General features: G+C 41.6%; 1 protein-coding gene across 1 annotated transcript in view; it reads left to right on the top strand.

The window, feature by feature from the left end:
* The window catches only part of arhgap39 (Rho GTPase activating protein 39), a 57064-nt gene extending 42338 nt beyond the window's left edge, over positions 1-14726 (top strand). The window contains exons 5-11 of the mRNA XM_063500743.2: positions 90-275; positions 1867-2080; positions 7806-7879; positions 8906-9105; positions 9800-9891; positions 10048-10217; positions 14523-14726. Of these exons, the coding sequence (XP_063356813.1) occupies positions 90-275; positions 1867-2080; positions 7806-7879; positions 8906-9105; positions 9800-9891; positions 10048-10217; positions 14523-14717 (1131 nt within the window). The 3' untranslated portion in view covers positions 14718-14726. The remainder of the gene's footprint in view (positions 1-89; positions 276-1866; positions 2081-7805; positions 7880-8905; positions 9106-9799; positions 9892-10047; positions 10218-14522) is intronic.
* Positions 14727-19606: the final 4880 nt, after the last annotated feature.

Raw genomic sequence — 19606 nt, 5'->3', positions numbered from 1 at the left:
TAATTAAATGTCAGTTGCTCTCTTAGCATCTGTTTCTGTGTCACTTAAACAACTTTATATTTCTCTCAATCCCTTATTTCTTTCCTCAGGGTCTTTTTAGAAGAAAGGTCTCTATTGCCAACATGTTGGCCTGGAGCAGTGAGCCTATCAAGAAGCCCATGATTGTGACTTCAGATCGCAGCGTGAAAAAGGAGGCAGTCGAGATCTTTAAACTCATCCAGACCTACATGGGAGACCGTCGCTCCAAGGCCGACCCCCTTTCTGTGGCTCTGGAGGTGAGTTTTTCTAACTTTCTCATTATGTCCTTATAAATAATTTTATTTCAACACCTTCACTAGAAAACTGACACTGAATCCAGAAGTTACAGTGCATACACAGCCACTGTGCTGTTTAAAAAATGAGTAAACTGGCCAAATATAGGCCAAAAGAAGAACTGGAAGGCCAACAACCCTATCTACACTAAATAAGGATAATATAAAAACAAATATCCAGTGACCTGAAACATTCAGACTTTTAATGGAATAAAGAATTATTTTTAGTTTTAATCATCATCAGAATCATAGAATAGATCAAGTCAGCCAAAGAAAGAATAGCCATGGGACGTTTTACAAGAAAACCGAGAACTTGTCTTGAAGACTGCTTAAAGAAATTACAAGAAAGCTTCCTCAAGACACTTCAGGCTGTATTGAACAATAAAGGCGGTCATGCCAAATATTGACTTTCAAGCTCATTTCAAGTTTAGAAACTCTGTTCGTACCCTTTACCTTATACTGTATTTCCATGTTTTATAGAGTTCAATAGATCACTGTTCCATTTCCCATTTTCCTACCAACATAAAAAGAAATGAGGGGAGGATCGTGACTTTTGCACAGTATTTTAGCAAATGTTTAAAGTGAGACATTTTACTATTTCATTAAAATATTAGCTAATTTGGTTAATTGTCAACAGGTCAGTAACACGACTTGGTTTAAAGACTATAAAAAGAGGCACAATAATGTTCCTTAATGTAAAATTGAGTTAAAAAAAACTTGAATATTTCATTACCTACAGAACAAAATATCATCAAAAGATTCAGAAAATATGAAGTCGAAAAACCAGTATTAGATCCCTGTGTTATTTAGGCCCTGTGGTGGCACTATATTGAAACAGTCATTATTCTCTCATGGAAATGACTGCACAGGCTCAGAAACACTTTGGGAAATCATTGTCTGTGAACATTCCTGTGATATTCACAAATGCAGGTTAAAGGTTTATCATGCAAAGATGTGATACGATGTTCTCTGGGCTAAGGGTCCTTTTAAAATGAACTGGGCTAAGAAGAAGACTGTTCTGTGGTCAGACGAATCAACCTTTGAAATTCTTGAAAACGAAGATACCGCATCCTCTGCATTAAATAGGAGAGAGACCATCTGGCTTGTTATTAACATTCAGTTCAAAATCCTGCATCCTGCCTATGGAACACTCACATCCAGACAACATATTTGCCAAGAAAAGCCTTGTATATTTCAGCAAGACAATGATAAACTGCATACTGGATTTGTTTCACTAACTGAAAACGTCTGACGCAACACAGTGGTAAACATGGCCCTGTACCAACTTTTTTGAGACATGTTGCTGCCACCAAATTCAAAATACCCTTATTTTTTCTTAAAATGGTACATCTTCTGATTTTCAATACTTGATATGTCTTTGTTCTGTTGTGCATAAAATATAGGTTTATGACAGCTGCAAATCATTGCATTGTGTTTTCATATACATTTTATGCACCATTCCAATTTTTGTTGAATTGAGGTAAATCAGTTGGACAAAAAAGTTAAAATGACCTCAAACTTTTTAACATTACATGGTCCTCCACCTGTCTGTCAGGTTGTGGTGCGTGGGTGGAGTAATCAGGGTTTGCGTGATGAGCTCTACATCCAGCTGTGTCGTCAAACTACAGAGAACTTCCGCTACGACAGCCTAGAGCGAGGCTGGGAATTGATGGCCATCTGTCTAGCTTTCTTCCCCCCAACACCCCGTTTCCACACTTACCTGGAGGGCTATATTTATCGACACATGGACCCTCTGAATGACACCAAAGGTGAGGGTGCAACACACATCTCTGCTATTTAGTACCAGTGACACATGATCTGACTGGAACCAAGTCACTTTGATGGTATTTTATTGAGGTGGCTTTTGATGGAAAGACTTGGATAAATTACACTCTTTACTCTTATTTAGCCAAATGCTTAAAAATTGACAGGACAGCACTTCATGGTGCAAATGGATATTGACAAAGCATTTTGTAAAAGTAACACAGGAATTTTTCATTGAAAAGAAATTGACACAGCATTTGTCTTTCCTTGTCTTTTTGATTTTTACGAACTTCTCTTATTCCGTACATTTTTCATTTATATCCCCTCAACATACAGGCGCAAGACACAAACACATATATTCACACATGCACAAACATATTTTTTCTACACTATTTTATAAATAAGATAATTTGCAATCTCTCATAATGACATTGCCAAGTTTTGTAACTTGGAATATCTGTGGTATTGGAACACAGGCAGAGACTCAAAGCGCCCACCACATAAATAAACTTAAAGCTTACATTGTTTACATTTATTGTAAACTGACTCTCAGATATAAAAAAAAAACTTTAACCATATCTTCTCTGCTCATTTTAATTCTAGACAAAGAGGGCTAGTTATTTCGCTACACAAATCAATTGCTTTTGCTCATACTCTTTTATGCCTTTTCGTTGCGTCGTCCTGCAAAGCACTGATCACTTTCACTTGTTAAGAACTGGCATTGGCCTCAACTTCAGTCTGGACTTCAGATTGGAATGAAAGTATCCCACCCGAGATTACAAGACCATTGGGTGTTTCGTGGGTTGTTGTCAGGAACAGCAAGTGAGAAGATGAAATATAAATGGGGATGCAGAGCTGGCTATCGCATCCAGCTGCAAAAACAACAACACGAATTAATCTTCCTCACCAATGCATCTCTCAAAAACACAATGGAGGAGCTACAATCAGAGATTTAATACAACCGCTTTGTCCAGGAGTGTTGTCCGCTGATTGTAACTGAATCCAGTGCCTCAGTGGAGTTACTGGGCCGGAATCTACACTGCCAGGACTGGAGTGAATCTGGTAAGGAAAGGGGCGGAGCGTTCTGTCCTTATGTACTTCAGAACTGATGCTAACAGTAGAATTATAGACAGTCACTCCTAACCGTACTTAGAGGCCATGTCTAGTCAGTGCAGACGCTTCTATCTACCTCGCAAGCTAATGGTGTCACGATCACTGGCGTGTGTTTTAAGGGAGGACCAAATGCAGACAACGCAGGCAGAACTGAATTTAACAAAAGGGAGCTGGTTTATGGGGCAGATGGAAAAACATAAAAAAAGGCAATATTGTTGCTGGGGATGTTAATAAGACATATTTAAAATCAGTACTCCCCAAATTCCACCAACATGTTAAGTGTACATGAGCAGAGGGGACAGGACAGTGGACCATGTGTAGAATAACATCAATCGGGCCTAAAATCCGACACCCCTCCCCCACCTAGGACAAGCTGACCATCTCTCTTCCCTGTCTCCACCTCCCTTAGGAAACAAACCTCTCCAAGCACCCAGGTCACTGAACCACCTAGGTTTTTCCTAACCAAAAATCTTGGATGACGAGTGAAGTACATGCTCTGATCTCGTAACTCAGCCTTCATGCTGAGGGACCGTTCTCTGTACAGCACTGCCAGGGACAACCTGAGGAGGAGCATCAAACGGGCCAAAGAAGGCCTGTAGGAGGAGTATAGAGGGCTTCCTCACTGAAAACAACTCCCGCCAGGTGTGAAGAGGCATTCAAGCCCTCACCAGTGTTTGAGGCGGATAGTCTCTCAGCACATCAGAGGCTTCCTACTGCCCTATCTCGATCTCTACCAGTTTGTTTACAGACCAAATCAGTCCACGGAGGATGACAGGAAGAATTAAGTGAGGATGCTCTTCATGGACTACAGCTCAGCATTCAACACCAACATCCCAGACATCCTTACCAACAAACTGGACCACCTCAACATCCCCCCTGCCACCTGCTCTTGGATCACAGGATTTCCTAACCAACCGGAGATGAGACAGCATACAGGGCGGAGCGAGAGAATTTGTCCCACTGGTGCTCAGAAAACAACCTGAAGCTGAATGTCCTTAAAACAAAAGAACTCATAATGGACTTCAGGAGGCAGTGACAGGTCCATTCCCCTGTCATTGTAAATGGAGAACAGGTGGAATCTGTCTCCACCTTCAGGTGTTATTTATTCCTGCTGTCTACTTTTATATTTTATTCTAGCACACTTGGTGTGAAGCACCCACAATTTCTTGTACATGTACAATGACAATAAATGACTATTCTATTCTATTCTATTCTATTGTTATTGGAGGAGATTCTATCACCAGATAGTTCCAACAGACATCTACATAACTCACAATCCAAAGAAATAATTAAATACTATAAGAATGATTTTATTTTTGGTGAAGATTTGACTAAAACAAGTACAAGTGATGATTTAATACCTTTCTGCTGACTTTGACATACACATTAAAAAGGAGCCATCCACGTCATCTACAAAAAGCAGAGATGAGATTCTGAGGCCGCTACTTGGTTATACCTAGAAATACTGTCCATAAATGTTGTGAACAAAAGTGACAAAAAGCAGTCTTGGTGGAGTCCAACACCCGCTGTAAATTAGTCTAACAGATGACTGGCAATAAGGGATCAAGCTTTCGCTGCGGTTGTACATGGACATGGAATGGCTCATAAGAACAGGCCAGACACCGCATACTCCTACAGCGCCCTCCACAGCATACTCCGAGAGATGTGGTTAAATGCCTTCTCCAAGTCCACAAAGCACACGTAGACTGGTTGGACAAACTTCCACATATATTCACGCTGTAATATCCTTGAGAGGATAAAGAGCTGGCCCATGGTTCCACTACTAGGATGAAAACTGCATTTTTGTCCTGGATCTGGGGTTTTTCTAAGAGACAAATTGTCCTTTCCAGTACCCTGGCATAGTTGAAGCACACCCTCCAATCCGCTTTCTTAAAGATGGCAATCACCATCCCAGTCTGCAAATCCAGAGACACCATCCCAGATCTCCACACGATGTAACAGAGGAGTGTCAAACAAGACATTCCTACAACATCCAGAGCCTTCAGGAGTCAAGCCTTACTCAAGGAGGCTCGTTCCAGAGCCCAAGACATTCAATGAGGTGAGCCTGACTACATCTACCCGGTATCTCTCAACCTCATGCACTAGCTCAGGGTCCATCCCCACCAGAAAGGTGGCGTTCCGTGTCTCGATTACCAGCCTCGATAGGAGGGGATTGGTCCGCCAAGGCCTTCACTCTTGGCTGCCCCTGACCGCTATGATGCCCCCTGTGAGTGGCAGGCCTACGGGATGTTGGGCCCATGTCGTCTCTTTGGGATGCGTCCAGCTGGGCCCCATGAACAGTATACAGTAACTTGGGCTGACTGTTTTTTGATTTAGAGCTACAGAAATAAAATTGAGTTGAATTAAGTGGTCATTGTGTTTTTACATTTCTATATCCACAAATGGTTTCCATAATGTTTACCAAATATCCAAGGAAATACAGTGTACAAGCCTAAAACTGAATATGTAAAATTCTAACAAGTATGAAAGTGAATAATTTGGTATAACCACTTTTATTCTGCAACACAACCTGAACCGATTTAGTCAAGCATTCTTCTAATCTCTATTAGTAGTCTTCATAAATTGTTCTGCAGGATTCATTAAGGATATTCTAAAGCTCCTCTTTGGATGTAGACTGCCTTTTGTTTTGTTCTCAGTCCAGATGATTCAACAGTGCTTCAATAATGTTGTCCAAGCTCTGGTCGCAACTTTTGTCAAAGAGCTAGTGAGATCTAGCCTCTGCATGAGTTCAGCACTATTGTGAGGGATATACCATAATGTCCCATCATCAAGTGCCAGTTTGTCTACAGCCACTTGCTATGCAAACCCTTTGAGTCCTTTTATCTCCATTCAAGTCCGTCTGCTATGGTCAGAATAAAGGATCTTTCTTAACCTTCCTCTTTTGTCTGATTATTTCCTAAAAATGTTTAAATGTACAATAATGAATTACACAGAAGTGGTGTGGGAGCCAAGTTAATATAGTACATATATTTCAGTATTTATATTTACTGTCAAACTTATTTTGTGTAATTAGTAATTTAATAAGTAAATTCATGGGTAATGAAAGTTATTTTATTGCATTCGTGTTGGCTTGGTTAAGTAAAACTGTGAATACCTTTGGTTTAAAAGTCCCGTGGAAGTTTTTTCCTCTTCAAATGAACGTAGACGAGTGAAGCAGTAGCTTTGCATTTTCACTACATGCGACTCTGGATACCTTTGGAAAAATATTCATAACCATCTCACAGACAAACATTATGTATAGCTACTTTCAATTTGTTAATATTTTTTACTCTTTTTTTGAAACTCAGTGGTTCCAGTGCCTTTGGTACATTTACCCCTAACAGTGACTCAATCTCTGACTCAATTTCTAGAAGTTGAATGTGTCTTAAATGAAGCCATGTTCAAATATCCTTCTGATGTGGAATGTTTTCCTTATTTACAGGCATGGTTCCAGGTTTCTCCACTGGTGTATAATGGCTCTCACCGTGGCTCACTGGAGCATCACAGCTTTAGAAATGGCTTTATAACCTTTTCCAGACTTGTTTCTCAGGTGTTTCTTTAGATTGTGGCATGATGTCTGGCTTTTTGAGATCTTTCAGTCTGCCTCACTTTGTCAGACAGGTTCTATTTAAGTGTTTTCTTGATTTAACAGCTCTGCCAGTAATCAGGTGTGTTTAATGAAACTGAACTCAATTACTATTTTTACACAGAACCAGTTAGGTTTGCATAACTTTTCTCTTTTAATCAGTGAAATCATCATTTAAACACTGCATTTTGTATTTACTTGGGTTATAATTGTCTAATATTAATTATTTTTTTGGTGATCTGAAACATGTAAGTTTGACAAAAATGCAAAACACTAGGAAATCAGGAAAGCGGCAAACATTTTTTGACACCATTGTAAGAATCAGTTCATTTAACAATGACCATTTCTCTAAGAAGTAAACTGTAGTCTTGAAGTACCTTAACATCCTCTGATTTAATAAGCTCAGTTTCACTGACGATCCTTTGCTCATTTCCAAAATGTTCCTGTAACAAAGCCTTAGCTTGAGTATAACGTCTTTTGCTATTTCCCTTGGGTGACCTCTTGTAAATTGCAACAAAATACAGACAGTCACTATGGCTGTCAGATTTACTTTCAGCACTATTTTCAAAGGCTCTCATAAACCACTGATACTCCATCTCTCTTTTAGTCAGAGATTACAATTACTGTTGTTGTACTAATAACGTTTTTATTTCATTTTGCTTTTTCAAAACGCAATAATAGTTGCGGCCATTGTCTAAGCAATTATTGAAATTAGAAGTGGTTCTCCGATGCAAATTATCATTGATGTACATATATTGAGCGCTGGCTTGAGCACTGAAGTCTTATTCACCAGCTCCACCTTGTCATCCACATATGGACACTTCCTACTTCAAATCTAAGATGGTAGCAGCCAAAGCGCCATAATCAAATCTACAAAATGGTAATCCAACATCAGTGATTGACATCGTGAGATACAGAATCTCTGCAGATTGGAAGAATGTTTGAGTTGTTGTCGTGCTAATGAATCAATTTAAGACAACTAAAACAGTCTCCTAATGTTGTTAATATGTTGTCTTTTTCTGTTGCTCAAGGTGTGGCCATTAGCAGTTATGCTAAATACTGCTACAGGAAACTGACAAAAGCTGCACTCACTGGAGCCAAGAAGGTACGGAGCGCTGACTGTCCACATGTTTTTACTTCCCCTTTTCAACCTAGTCTTTATTGACACAAATGCAGCCAGTTCATTTCAGTGATGCAGCCTGCAAAAGAAGAACATGTAGACATGACATGTAGTTTATCGTAGTTAAATCTGCAAGCCTAGGAGAAACAATACCTGACTATTTAATATTTCCAGATTGCAATGGGGTCGAGGAAGAAATGGAAGGAGCAATTAATCGGAAGAACTGTACATTTCAGCCAGTTTATTGAATAATCTAAAGGTTTATTAATGTCATTACCTCAGAGAGGGTGGTTAGTGAATGCTGGAGAAAAAGTAACACATCAACAACACAGTTTATACCCTTGATCGCTATAACCTAATGTCTAATAATTTTGGAAGGGCTATGTTATCAAGAAACAGATCAATTTTGTGTTTAGATGAGCTCATCTGTGGTGAATATATATTTGTTTTCTGATGAGATGAGAATGAACTTATTTTTCCTCTCATCACAGCTTTTCCTGCCTCCCAGAGACCACATACTGATGTTCCAGGCAGGTCATTATAGTCTAAATATAAAGCCCACTATTTTTTTTTAAATATTTAATAATATCTTCATTTATAAACAATAATGTTTTAAATTTCCAATTTTTACTTGGCTGAATGACCTACTTATGTATTAGAATTAAAGACAAGGGAGCATGATCCTTGACAGGTATAAGGTGTATTTCAGTGTCTGAAATGTCACTCAACAGTGAGCTGCTGACTAGGAAATAATCCAGACAAGAGTTAGAAAGTATACTCATGTGAGAAGAAAGTATATTCCCATGGTTGACGTGTAGAGATCCCCAAAGTCCATAGTCGCTCAAGTACTGTTTAACTATATTTGTGGATTTTTTCACTGACATCTTAATACTTGATTACACTTTCTTGAACATTCCTTTAGTACTCAAAATGCTCTCAGCTCTGCCTCAGCTGCCCTGCAATAAGTTATCTGTGTGTGTCTGTGTGTGCGTTTCTGTCACACTTTTTCAGGGTGTGCAGAAACCCTGCATAGAGGAAATCAAGCATGCCAGGAACGCCATCTTCAACCCTTCCATGTTTGGGTCCTCCCTTGAGGAGGTCATGGCACTCCAGAAGGAGCGATATCCAGACCGCCAATTGCCATGGGTACAGACTCGCCTCTCTGAAGAGGTTCTGTGTCTCAATGGAGACCAAACAGAGGGCATTTTCAGGTGAGTGAGGAAGGGAGCTAATGAGACCAAATAGTCGATAGAGGACTGCACAGTATGAAAACAGATGTGAAAGGGGAAAAAAATGAAACAAAATAAAATGAATGCTTTACAGACATTAAATTCTGTGAAGCATTTAATGACTATTTAATGTGTCATTAGTTAGTGGAACCATGCAAAATCTTACGTTAAATAATTTCTTGGTTACAGGCTCTTAAAGCACATAAGTCTTGGTCAAAATGTGGTGCTTGTCATGTTGCATTATTTTTGCCAGCCCTCAAACTTCTTAATTACAGAAGGTAACCAGGTTAAATTTTAAGGGCTGACAAACAGTCCGCTTTAAACTTGAAGAAAAAAAGTGCAAAGTTGGGCAAGTTAATGACATATAATCTTTTAATACATATATTTTGATATCAGATTTATCTTCTAGCCACAATTATGTGTCAGTTTTCAACATATTTTTAATTCATTTCAAAAATGATGAAGAAACATTTGTGTTTGTATAAGAGTTGCTACAAGTCTTTGTGAGCAGTTATGGGGTCAGCAGGTTGTGTGTGTTGTATCTGCTTTCTGCATGTCTGAGATGAAGCTCTTGTACATCCTTGTGTTTCTGGTTCTCACACTCCTTATGCAAAACAACTATGTAGCATAAGAAGAGGGCTGGAAGTGTAAATATCCTGTGACATTTGATCTCCAGAGTTCCAGGGGACATAGATGAAGTCAATGCCCTCAAGCTGCAAGTGGATCAATGGAAAATCCCTACAGGACTGGAAGACCCACACATTCCTGGTACACATACACACTGCTGGATAGTGCTACTGAACACTGTGTCTCTGCAGCCCAGATATGATCCGCCTGCAGTAGTATGAGATGTTCAAATGACTTTCTTTCCTGAATAAGTGCTTTCTTAGAAGTCTCACTTGGTGTCCTCTTCTGTATCTGCAGCCTCTCTGCTGAAACTTTGGTACAGGGAGCTTGAAGAACCGCTTATCCCTCACGAGTTTTATGAGGAGTGTATCAGTCACTATGACAACCCAGAAGCAGCTGTCGGTGTGGTGCTGGGCCTGCCACATATCAACAAACTGGTGCTCTGCTATCTCATTCGATTCCTACAGGTAACATAAATATGCACAGGTTAGCACAGCTTGTCTAAGGAGTTGGAAAGAAAGCGAGTGGACTTTTTAAAATTTCTTGAGCACATTTCACCTCTCATCGAAGAGGCTTCCTAATTTCTAAAACCAAATGGTGGAAAATCCCAGGGATTTAAACCTAGTGGGGGCTGTCCCTTAACCTGACTTACTATTAATCATGCACATCTGCCAGTGTGTGAAAGGTATGGTTCACACTGGTTTCACACCAGTGTGAGACTTTGCCTCACCCTGTCATGTGACCTATTGAGATCACCTCATGCAACATGAGTTTAGGCACCTGGGAAGGGATCTCAAGACTGAATTGTAGGGGGCTGACAGCTGATGGCATAAACCACCCACTCTGTTCAAAGGTGGTCATTCACAGTGGACATATATGGCCTATTTTTCTTCTATGTCAAACCATCAGTCTTCTCAATCCAAAATTTGAACTTTTGCATCGTCCCAAGACTGACTTTACTTTTTACTAATTGTAAGGTTGGTGGTTCGATCCCTGGCTGCTCCAGTCAAAATGCCAAATATGCTTGGGTAGGATACTAACCCCAAGTTCCTCTCTGATGCATACATCAGAGGATGAATGTGTTTGAATAGTAGATAGAAAGCACTTAGATAGAACAAGCATAGCAAAAAGTGCTTGTATGAATGGGTGAATGAGGCAAGTTGTGTAAAGCGACATATAACAACCAGTCCATTTACCATTTTCTAGATGTACAGCTGAAGTGGGATTTATAATCCTGCAAATGTGTCCGTCCCGTACACTTTTTGTTTGGGCAGATAGAAGAGAAATATGTTTAAATGTGTACAGTATGGTCCACAAACATAAATGAAGATTTATGAACATGTGCAGTGATTTGTGTTTAACTTTTGAAGACTGACAAGCATGTGGTTCAATTCAGACTCAAATACAAAGCAATTTGACCACATATAAAACCATTTAAAAAATATGTACGCCCAAACCTGAATAAATGCTGGTCATTTATACACAATTTGCCTCAAAAGGGTTGCAAATGTGTACAATATGATCCACAAGCATAAACTAAGATTTACAAATGGTTATCTGCACAGACATTTGTGCGCACAGAAAGGTTTTTGGATGGTAAAATTATCAGATTTGTAAAGCTGAACTTGATAAATTGTGCTTGACGTACCTGGCTGTGTTTGGTTGTGATGTCTTCCCGTTTTAGTTTGGGCATTAATTGAAAGTGGTAAGTTTTGGTTTGGAGTGTTGGAATTTCTGGAGTTGTCTTTCTTTCTCTTTCGTGTGTTGTGCCCAACTGTGCCTTGTCCACAAACCTCTTATGAAATGAAGGAAGGTAGACGTTTTGTGAGTTCCTGCAGGGTCAGGTTGATCTCACTTTGGAGTGCTCTTCATACTTACTTACTTTGCTCTCTATAAGATCTGCCTCAGCTCTTGTCCCTTGACTGTAGACTCAAGGTGCAAACTCTTGGGAAGCAGTCCGGATTGCATCTCAGGTTAAAGCACAGGTGGTTTCTGTAGTCCGTATATTTAAACCCTAACTAGGATTTGAATACCTGGGACTTTCTACCATTTTGTTTTATAACTGAAGCGTGAGAGGTGAAACATCTTCAAGTAATTTAAAGAAGTTGCTTTCTTTCCAAGCTCCTTAGACTCCTTAGACTACTATGACCTGGATAGAGACATGTTAGCACAACTTATACTTCAACCCAATTCCACAAAGGTTTGGATGCTGTGTGAAATAAATAAAAACAGAATGCAATGATTTGCAAATTTTATAAACCCATATTTTATTCACAATAGAACATATAAAATATATCAAATGTTCAAACTTAGACACTTTTTTTCACTTTTAATAAAGATATTAGCTAATTTTGAATGTGACGGCAGCAACACACCTCAACAAAGTTGGCACAGGGGTAACAAAAGGTTTGAAAAGTATGTTATACTAGAAAGGATGAACATTTGCAAGTAATCAAGTTAATCATCAGTATGGGTATAAAAAGTACCTTAGAGAGAGAGTGTTTTTTAGAAGTAAAGATGGGCACCAATCTGCAGAATTGCTGCCTCTATTGTTTTATCAGCCTTTATTTGTCCTTTCTTCACAATGAAGCCAAGCAATGACAAAGGTTCTGCGTGGAACTCCCACTTCTCACCTTTAACGTAGAACTTGTTCCCAAGAAGTTGTTAAGGCACTTGTCAGACAAGGCTTTCATGTTCCTGGACTGACTCTGAGAAGATCAAGATGTCACTGAGATAGGTGAAGATGAAGTAATTAAGGAAATCTCACAGAATGCTGTTGACAAGAGCCCCTAAACACAGAAGGGACGCTGGTGAGACTGAATGTCATTACCAGATACTTAAATTGTCCGAGGTGAGTGTTGAATGCTGCGTTCCACTTGTCCCCCTCCTTTTTTCTCACCAAATGATCAGCATTACGCAGGTCCAGTTTGGAGAAGATGGTTCTCCAAAACCATCAAGCCAACCATCTGGTTCAGAAGACGACAAATGAAACTGGTATTTGTTTTTAAATTGTGGGGTTTTTTCAGACCAGGGAAATAAATACAGGGAGAGTTTTGTATTTCTTTTCAACCAAAAAGAAACGCCAAATGGTGAAGAAGAGGGACGGATGATTCCAGGTGCGAGATAGTCAGAGATATAAAATTTTAAACATTAAATACAAAAATATTCATAACCATCTTACAGATGTAACATTATGTCCAGCTACTTTCAGTACCATTGATATGTATTTAGACTCTTTCTCCTATTGATCTTTCTGAATTAGCTTCAGTAATTACTTCCTCCTAACCATCAATGAGTCTTTTAGACCTCATTCAAAAGTTTTAGAACACCCCAATTTTTCCAGTTTTTAATTAAAAATTATGGAGTTTAATGTCTCATTGCACTCTGAAATGAAAGCATCGTACAAATAAGCAGTTGGAGTTAAAAAATAAGTCATGGAATCAATTTATAGACCAAAATGTATTCTAAAGTTTTGACTCATCAAAGTTGCCACCTTTTGGCAGATGTAACAGCTAAAAACACCCGTGGCATTCTGTCTACAATAGAAATCAAATATTCTTCAGAAACTTCTTCCATATCTGTTGTTGAAGTTCCCATAAATGTTGGCACTTGTAGTGTGCTTTGCTTTCACTCTTCTGTCCAGTTCATCCCAAACCAGCTTGATGGGGTTTAAGTCTGGAGACTGTGCTGGCCACTCCACGTTTTCAAGCTTACCATCTTGTTCTTTTTTGCTGAGGTAGTTCTGGCATAGCTTGGACTTATGTTCTGGGTTGTCTAAGGAGCTTGGAAAGAAAAGCGTCTGAACTTCTTTAAGTTTCTTGAAGACGTTTCACCTCTCATCCGAGAAACTTCTTCAATTCTAACATCTGTGTCCTGGAAGTCCCATGGTCAAAATGGGACACGCCCCCCATTCACAACATCTGTCATCCTACCTTCACCCCCACCGTACATGCCCCTCCCTAGTCCTGGTTATGAATAAATAAAGCACCTTGAGGCAACTGTTGTTGTGATTTGCTGCCTAATAAATAAAGTTGAATTGAACTGAACATGACTGGATATTAAAACAGCATCTGAGAGCGGGTGAGTTATAAAGAATAATGTATGTAGAGCAGATAAAAGACTGATCATGTTAATGATTCTTAGTGTAAACCTGCAAAGAACTTTGCTATTTCATCATCTGCTTTTCAGTATTTGTGTTGCAACAGGTATAATCCAGAAACAGTGTGTTCTGCCTGGGCCCAAGCTTATTTGAGATGGACTGAGTGGAAAACTGTTCTCTGACTGTTCTGTGATTTTGGAAATCACTGAGACAAGAACAACCATTTATAAAGAGTGCACATTTCAAAGTTTTTCTGAATGATATATGTTTTTGAGGAACATATCTGATATTTGGTTGTCGTAATACCAATCCACAATCTACACACTAAACTGATCTATTACCACTGAAAATATGTCGTGAAATTTGGCAGAAACTACAACAAAGGAGACTATGGGAAACTATGAATACTATGAAATTTAATTTAAAGAATCTGAAAACATTTGGTCTCAACAGTTCTGGAAAGCTTAGAACTGTTGTTAAAACAAAAAAGCTGCAGCACAGTGGGAGTCACATTTACATAGTGTTGCTAAATTAAATGATCATGATCAGATATGAGCTTTCTAGAAACACAAAACATAATCTTTTTCCAGCACTGTAATATTATGCCTGCCAGATCATCACAGTATGCTTAAGACCTTGAAATGTTATTGAATTTATACTTGTGTTTGTCTAGGTATTTGCCCAGCCTGCTAATGTGGCCATCACCAAAATGGATGTGAACAACCTGGCCATGGTTATGGCTCCCAACTGTCTGCGCTGCCAGTCTGATGATCCTAGGGTCATCTTTGAAAATACTCGCAAGGAGATGTCCTTTATCCGGGTGCTCATCCAGCGGCTAGACACCAGTTTCATGGATGGAATCCTATAACCCCCAGCTGCACACAGTCATCCTCCATACTCACTCACTCCTGCTTCCTCCGCACTCCCTTTAACTTGCTCCATCACATTTCAGTACTGTCCCCCAGCACAAGAACATCGAAATACACATTTTATTGCTGCTGGATGCTTAATCTTCAACGTGTTTACTTTCCAAAAAGTATCAGAAAACTGCCTTGGTTTGAATATGTTCATTCAGCATTTTCAGATGAAACTGCTATTTTTCTGTTTCTCCAGGTGTAGTTAACACTTATGTTTTATATTAGCGTTACAAGGTTTTCACATGACAATACAGTGTGTGCCTTCACATACATTTCTACAGTATACACTTAGGGTAGAGGAATAGGAGGAATTTAGGAAAGATCTCAGCTCATTAGATTCACAGGTTCATTTCAGTGGCACTCTTGGAGTTGTGACCTCAAAGGCTGACTCCTTGTTGCTTATTACATAATGTTCCTTTGTTTTTTCCTACTTCAGAATACACCAGTGTCCCAGAGGATTCCACTTTCTGCAGTCTTCAGTACTGTCCAAACCGTTATAGAGCAGTAAAGATCATCGGCACAGGGATCGGGCCAAGTTATGGCAATTGAAAACATTTTGAATTTTGTTTGCTGCCATTGAGAACAAAGCTGCTGTTCAAACACACTGCGTGCTGCATTGTGTGTGACTGCAACAAGCAAACACAAATCAATTTCATTTTATTTATGTAGCACCAAATCACAACAGTAGTCGCCTCAAGGCACTGTATACTGTCAGGTAAAGACCCTACAATGATAGACAGAAATTCCCAACAATCAGGCTACCCCCTAAGAGCAAGCACTTAATGACAGTGGGAAGAAAAAAAATCTCTTTTAGGAGGAAGAACCCTCTGGTAGAAGGAACAGCCATCTGCTGTAGCTGGTTGGGAGTAAGGGGAAAAAATAGAGCTGAGTGAGCGATAACAAAAGACACACTGTGGAAGAAAGACAGGGTTTAATAACAAGTAATAATTAAACATGATTTAAACACCTGTGGTTTTAAAGAAAAAGATAATGTGACAGCCTTTCTGACTAATTAGACAATTTGTGAAGAGAGCATGAACACTAGCTCACAGACTCCTTGTTTTTTTGGATGTGACACCACTTAGACTGCTCTGATCACTATAATTGTTAGTGCGTGCTACACATGAGGTCTGAATTGAACAAAACATTTTGTATGCCGCATTATGAAAAAAGTTGGTTGTTTATGTGGTTCACTGTTGAGAAATGTTAACATAACAAGTTACTTCCAACATGCAGATCTTGAAAAGTCTGGAATTACAGAACTAAAGGTCAGACCAGGTAAGATGAGTGACACAGTACAGGAGAATACTTTTTCAGGAGAAAACTATTTCATCTTCTGCAATACTTTATCACAAACTAGGCTCTGAATAACACATAGAAAGCCCTGCATCTGTTAAAAAAAAGGGAGGGGGGGGGACAGAACTGTTTAGTTTCTGAAAATTCTATTAAAGTGGAGTTTCCACATTTGAACAAACTGAAAATACTTAAAAGAAATCTTGCACACTAAAACCTCAATCTCCTCATATACAGTCCTCTAAAAAAATTAAAGGGATGCTTTTTAATCAGAGTATAGCATCAAGTCAACCAACTTCTGTGATACTGAGCTGGTCAGATTAGTAGCAGAGAAGGTTGTATCAATTGTTTTGATGTTAATTCGATTAACATTTCATTAAGTCTAGGTGCACTAGAGGAGCATCAGTGAGAAAACCCCCAAAACAGGAATGGCTTTGCAGGTGAATGACATTTTTTCCCTCCTCGTCTTTTCTGACTGTTTATATCCACTAGTTTTGCATTTGGTTAGGGTCATTGTCACTATTGGTGACATTGGCAATGACTGCATCTTCTAGAGTTTGCACAGGTAGTCCAAAACCACCAAGATGGCACATCAATACGTGCCATTGCCAGAACATTTGCTATGTCTGGAGGTTCCAGGAGACAAGTACTTACTCCAGGAGATCCACCAGTAGGACAACCCAAAGCCCTACAGAATGACCTCTAGCAGGCCACTGGTGGGAATGTCTCTGACCAAACAGTCAGAAATAGATTTCATGAGGATGGCTGACGTCCCTATGGTCACTGCCTGGCACTATGGAGTCCGATTGGCATTTGCCATAGAATACCAGAATTTGCAAGTCCACCACTAGCACATGTTACAGATATGAAAGGGTCTCGAGAAGTCATGGAGAACCTGTAATATTGTTCACCATGACCAGTTTGGTGGTGAGTGGTGACTGTCTGCGAAGGCATATCCTTGGAAGGACACACGGACCTCTACAGGCTAGGCAACAGAATCCTGACTGCCATTTGGTATCGGGAGGAAAGCCTTGGAACGATTATCAGACCCTACGCTGGTGGAGTGGGTCCTGGTTTCCTCCCCAGTTGTTGGTGGGTGAAGGATTTGATACTACTTATGGCCCCCACCCTCTACTGACCTAAACTAATAGAACGCCTCTGGGACATTATGTTTCAGTCCACACAAAACAAGTCCCCTGTGGCGTGAATGAGACACGGCGGGTCCAGGGATCATACATTTGAGCCATTTTATTCACTATTTGTCACACCACAACAACCCCCAACCCCTGAGTCCCCGTGTTTTTAACTAGGCGGGCGTGATTAAGGATGCCGTGCAGGTGCGTCCGCCCTCCCTGCACGGCACCGCAGACCACGCCCCTCCACATACCCCCATCGCCCGATTGAGGCCGGGGAGCCATCCGGCCGAACCTACTCCCCCACCGCGAGTGGGAGAGGGAATCAGCCCTGACAGCTGGCGCCCCCGGGCCCCGGCCAAGCGACCGGGAGGTGCGAGTTCAGGTGGCCGCCCGCGAATCCAGCGGCGCAGGCGAAGCTGGGTCGGAGGTCGGCCGCGTGGCAGGTGCACCCAGCGCAGCCGGCACAATCGTGAGCCCCAGCTCACAGGCGGCTGGGCAGACGTGCTGCGTGTACCGGCCTCTGGTGGTGGTGAGGCCGGTCTGGCGCACGCCTCGCTCGTCAGCTCCAGTCGAGCAGGCTCCCCTGGCACGGGGACCTCCGGCTCCTTGCACGGCCCCTCCGTCACCGTCGCCGCTCCCGGCTCGAGCAGCCCCTCGCACGGCTCCTCGGTCACCACCGCCGCTGCTCCCAGCTCGAGCAGCTCCTTGCGCGACTCCACAGTCACCACCACCGCCGCTCCCGGCTCGAGCCGCCCCTCGCACGGCTCGGTCACCACCACCGCTGCTCCCGGCTCAAGCAGCCCCTCGCGCGGTTCCTCTTCCTCCAGCCGGCGCAGACCCTCGCGCGCCTCGTCCGTCGCCTCCGGTTGGAGCGGCTCCTCCACCGCTCCCGGCAGGAGCAGCCCTTCGCCTGGCTGTTCCCCCTCCTCCGGCAGGCGCAGATCCCCGCGCGCCTCGTCTGCCACCTCCGGCTGCTGAGGTGCCTCACGCGGCTCCTCCAACGCTTCACTGTCCTCGGGACACGCCTGTGGGGGTGGCGCCCAGGCCCAGATAAGCGCCGCCAGCTCCTCAATTCTTTCAAGGTGGCGCTCGGACTGGTCCTGTAGCTCTTCCTGCTGGCGACGCACCTCCACCGCCTGCTCGCGCTGGGCGGCCGCCATTTCGGCCACCCTCTGGGCCAGCTCCTCCCTTCCCTGGCTCCAATAAGGACCCGCCGTGCCATCTCCTGGGTTTCGGCACCAGTGTGGCGTGAATAAGGCACGGCGGGACCAGGGATCATACATTTGAGCCATTTTATTCACTATTTGTCACACCACAACAACCCCCAACCCCTGAGTCCCCATGTTTTTAACTAGGCGGGCGTGATTAAGGATGCCGTGCAGGTGCGTCCGCCCTCCCTGCACGGCACCGCAGACCACGCCCCTCCACATCCCCATTGACGCTCTGGTCCAGATCTGGACGGAGATCCCCCAGGACACTATCGGTCATCTCATTAGGAGCATGCCTCGATGGCATGGGGCCATACAAACTATTAAAATACTGCAGCATTTTGAGTTGCTGCAATGAAATTTCTGCGAAATGGACTAACCTGCTGCATCATTTTTTAACTCTGATTTCGGGGCATCTTTGAATTCGGCCTTCTGTATGTTGACAATTTTTATTTCCCTCAAATGATGTGGCATTCTTCAATTCCTAAAATTACCCAGTCCATATTAATCTAAATATCCAGCATGACTTTTTTCCCCACTGAGTTGACTTGATGTGGTTTCAAAGTGTACCTTTAATTTTTTTAAGCAGTGTATGGATCACTGTATATTACAGACACTAGGTTCAGTGTCACTACTGATAGCATGAGGCGATACCACCCTGAGCACACCTAAGCTCGTCCGATCTCAGAAGTTAAGAAAGACTTGTGGTCTGGTCAGTACATGGATGAGAGCCCACCTGGGACAGCTTGTAGTTGTGGCAGCTGTGGGTCAGGTGGTAGAGTTGTGTCTATCTGAAAGATTGGTGGATAAATCTCTGGCTCCTCCTGTGCATGTCTCAAAGAATATTGAACACTGAGTTGCCCGGTATCTGACTGAGAGAACTCACATTTGAGAAATTCTGCATTATAAAATAATTGCATAAATGTCCAGTGCAGAAAAATAAATCTAAATGTGTATATCTTTTTGTGTTCTTTCCACTATTCCGAAAGAAGACATACTATGAAACCAAAATAACACAAAAACACTAACGGTAGTGTCTCGCCTTAAGCAGGTATTTGTGTAACTGGGAGAATATGTTAATTCATCCTGTATCAACGATGGCTATGTTATCACCATACAATTACAGTAAAATTTGCACACAGTTATAGTGTGAACAAAATAGTAACCTTCAGTGGTTTCTGGTGTGGAAAAAATGTAAATGAC

This window comes from Pelmatolapia mariae, linkage group LG17, assembly GCF_036321145.2.
Source record: "Pelmatolapia mariae isolate MD_Pm_ZW linkage group LG17, Pm_UMD_F_2, whole genome shotgun sequence".
Taxonomy (NCBI): domain Eukaryota; kingdom Metazoa; phylum Chordata; class Actinopteri; order Cichliformes; family Cichlidae; genus Pelmatolapia; species Pelmatolapia mariae.
Note: the sequence above shows the minus strand (reverse complement) of the source record. Positions and strands in the feature narration are given on the sequence as shown.